At 33.3% G+C, this 2,183-nt stretch overlaps 1 protein-coding gene across 1 annotated transcript; it reads right to left on the reverse strand.

Annotated features, from left to right (window-relative positions):
• Nucleotides 1-349: 349 nt before the first annotated feature.
• LOC131874319 (uncharacterized) lies at nt 350-937 on the reverse strand. The gene has a single exon (XM_059217636.1). The coding sequence runs from the start codon at nt 935-937 to the stop codon at nt 350-352; it is 588 nt and encodes a 195-aa protein (XP_059073619.1).
• Between the last annotated feature and the right edge of the window lie 1,246 nt (nt 938-2,183).

The raw sequence follows: 2,183 nt of genomic DNA on the forward strand, positions 1-2,183 counted from the left end.
AGCTTTGAGCATGTCTAGTTTAAGAATCATTGCTAAAACCTTTTGCTGGGATATGGAGTGCAGGATTTCGTGTGCTACAATGGCACCTTCAGGAGTTTCCCGTCCAAGCACAAACCCACCTTGCTCTAACAAAATTATCTAAGGAATGAGTTTAGATAATCTAACCGAAATTGCCTTAGTATAAGGTGGTACACAAGGCAATTGGACGAAAATCTGAAAAAGAGGTAGGGTTATCTACTTTCGAGATAATAGCAATAAGAGTAGTATTAATTTCCTTTAGAATCGCCCTATTCCTTCTAGACTCCTCCAAGTCTTGCAGCACATCTTTCCCAATAAAGTCCCAACATTTCTAGAAGAATAATACCGTAAATCCATCCGGTCCCGGTGCCTTTTCCGGGTGCATGGAAAAGACTATCTCTTTCAATTCAGCTAATGAAAATGGGGCCATAAGCATCTTATTATCTTCTTGAGAGACTAAAGGAGGGATCAAATTTACAAACTCGTCATCAACCACCACCATCTCAACTGAGAGAAGAGATTTAAAAAATCTAACAGCTTCGGTAGCTATTTTGTCCTCATCTATCAGAGTATTACCATTAGAGTCAACAATACAAGAGATTCGCTTACGAAGTCTCTTGAGCTTAGAGGAGGAATGAAATAATTTGGTATTTCGATCACCTTCTGAAAGCCAAAGATCCCTAGACTTCTTCCTCCAATAAGATTCTTCCCTAGCCAGGGTCTCGCTCAACTGTATGTTCAGCGACTTAAGCTCATCATACATTGCAGAAGACATACCTAAAGCAACAATTTTTTTATTAAGTTGCTCAATTTCCCCCTGAATCCTAGCCTTTTCACCAAAAACATTCTTAAAATGCCGCACATTCCAATCCTTTATTCTTGACTTCAAAAAACCCAGCTTCTTAACTAGTTGAAACATCCTAGACCCAGGAATAAAAGGGGCTGAATTTCACCAATATTTTAAGGAAGGCAAAAAAGATTGATCCCTAAACCACATTGGCTCAAACTTGAAAGGTAACTTTCTAGGAGCCCTATCCTCAAAAATATCAAACTGAATAGGGAAATGGTCAAAACTCAACCAATTTGTTATATTATGCAACTTTCAATTTTAATATGATATGGATATTTTCCTTAAAGCTTGTATATTTAGATTTTTATTTTCATAATTCAATTCTCTTATTTGGTCATTGCAAAAATTTATATATATAGCACATTCTAAATCAATAAATTGTCTAAAAAAATTTCTAGGTAAAATCTATCATGAAGGAGGGTTTGTTTTTAGACATGAAATGATAGTTTTGAGATGTGGGATTCAAAGTTAAGAATGGAAGAAATAAATTATATTCCTCCCTAGCATTGCATTCACATCATCAAGATTTTGTGGCTTCTCCTCCAACTCTCCTTAGGATCTTTCTAACCTTGAAGAAATCAAACTTAGCATCTTTCTGACCTTGAAGAAATCAAAGGATTTCATCCATGATGGTAACATTTCTCTTCTTTTACTCATTCCATGGCCAATGTTTTTTCAAGCAAGATGTTCAATTTGGCCCATAAATTGGTCACATTTTGCATGGAAAGGCCACATCAGAGTAAAGAAAATTAGTCATGTTAAGTTTATTTTGAGAAATTCTCATTCATTGAATACTTTAATAGTAAATTCGTCATATGCTGGAGTTAAAAATGAATAAATTAATAGATCTAAAATGGGCATGTGAAGAGGCAGAAATAAAAGTGGTGAATTACTCTCAAACAAAATTTTGTATTTTTTGTTTATTTTAATTTAAAAGACTATTTTTTAATTGTGGTTTTAGAATACGTAAAAATCTATTATATTTTAATATTTGAATATGAAATAGATCAATAAATAATATGATTAATGAACGTGATAATTAATTAAAATTAAATAGTTATTCATACATTTATCTTGATTAATTGAATTGCACACAAGACCTTCCTCCATCTACCATTATGCAAATTGTAGCTACAACACTTGCAACCAGAGCATAGATTTGGTTTGCACATCAATAGGTAACCTTTATTGTTATTGTACTTCATAAAAAGCAACATCTTTAACATTTAGTGATCAATGACTATTGAGATTGGACAAATCGGACTAATAATTGTATTCTAGAAAGGATTTTTTTTACCAAAAAGGTGGGTTCAAT

Source organism: Cryptomeria japonica, chromosome 3 (genome assembly GCF_030272615.1).
Source record: "Cryptomeria japonica chromosome 3, Sugi_1.0, whole genome shotgun sequence".
Lineage (NCBI taxonomy): Eukaryota > Viridiplantae > Streptophyta > Pinopsida > Cupressales > Cupressaceae > Cryptomeria > Cryptomeria japonica.

Bases quoted from the DNA above. Each gene is read 5' to 3' on its own strand.
- LOC131874319 (XM_059217636.1), bottom strand. From the start codon at position 937: ATGTTTCAACTAGTTAAGAAGCTGGGTTTTTTGAAGTCAAGAATAAAG.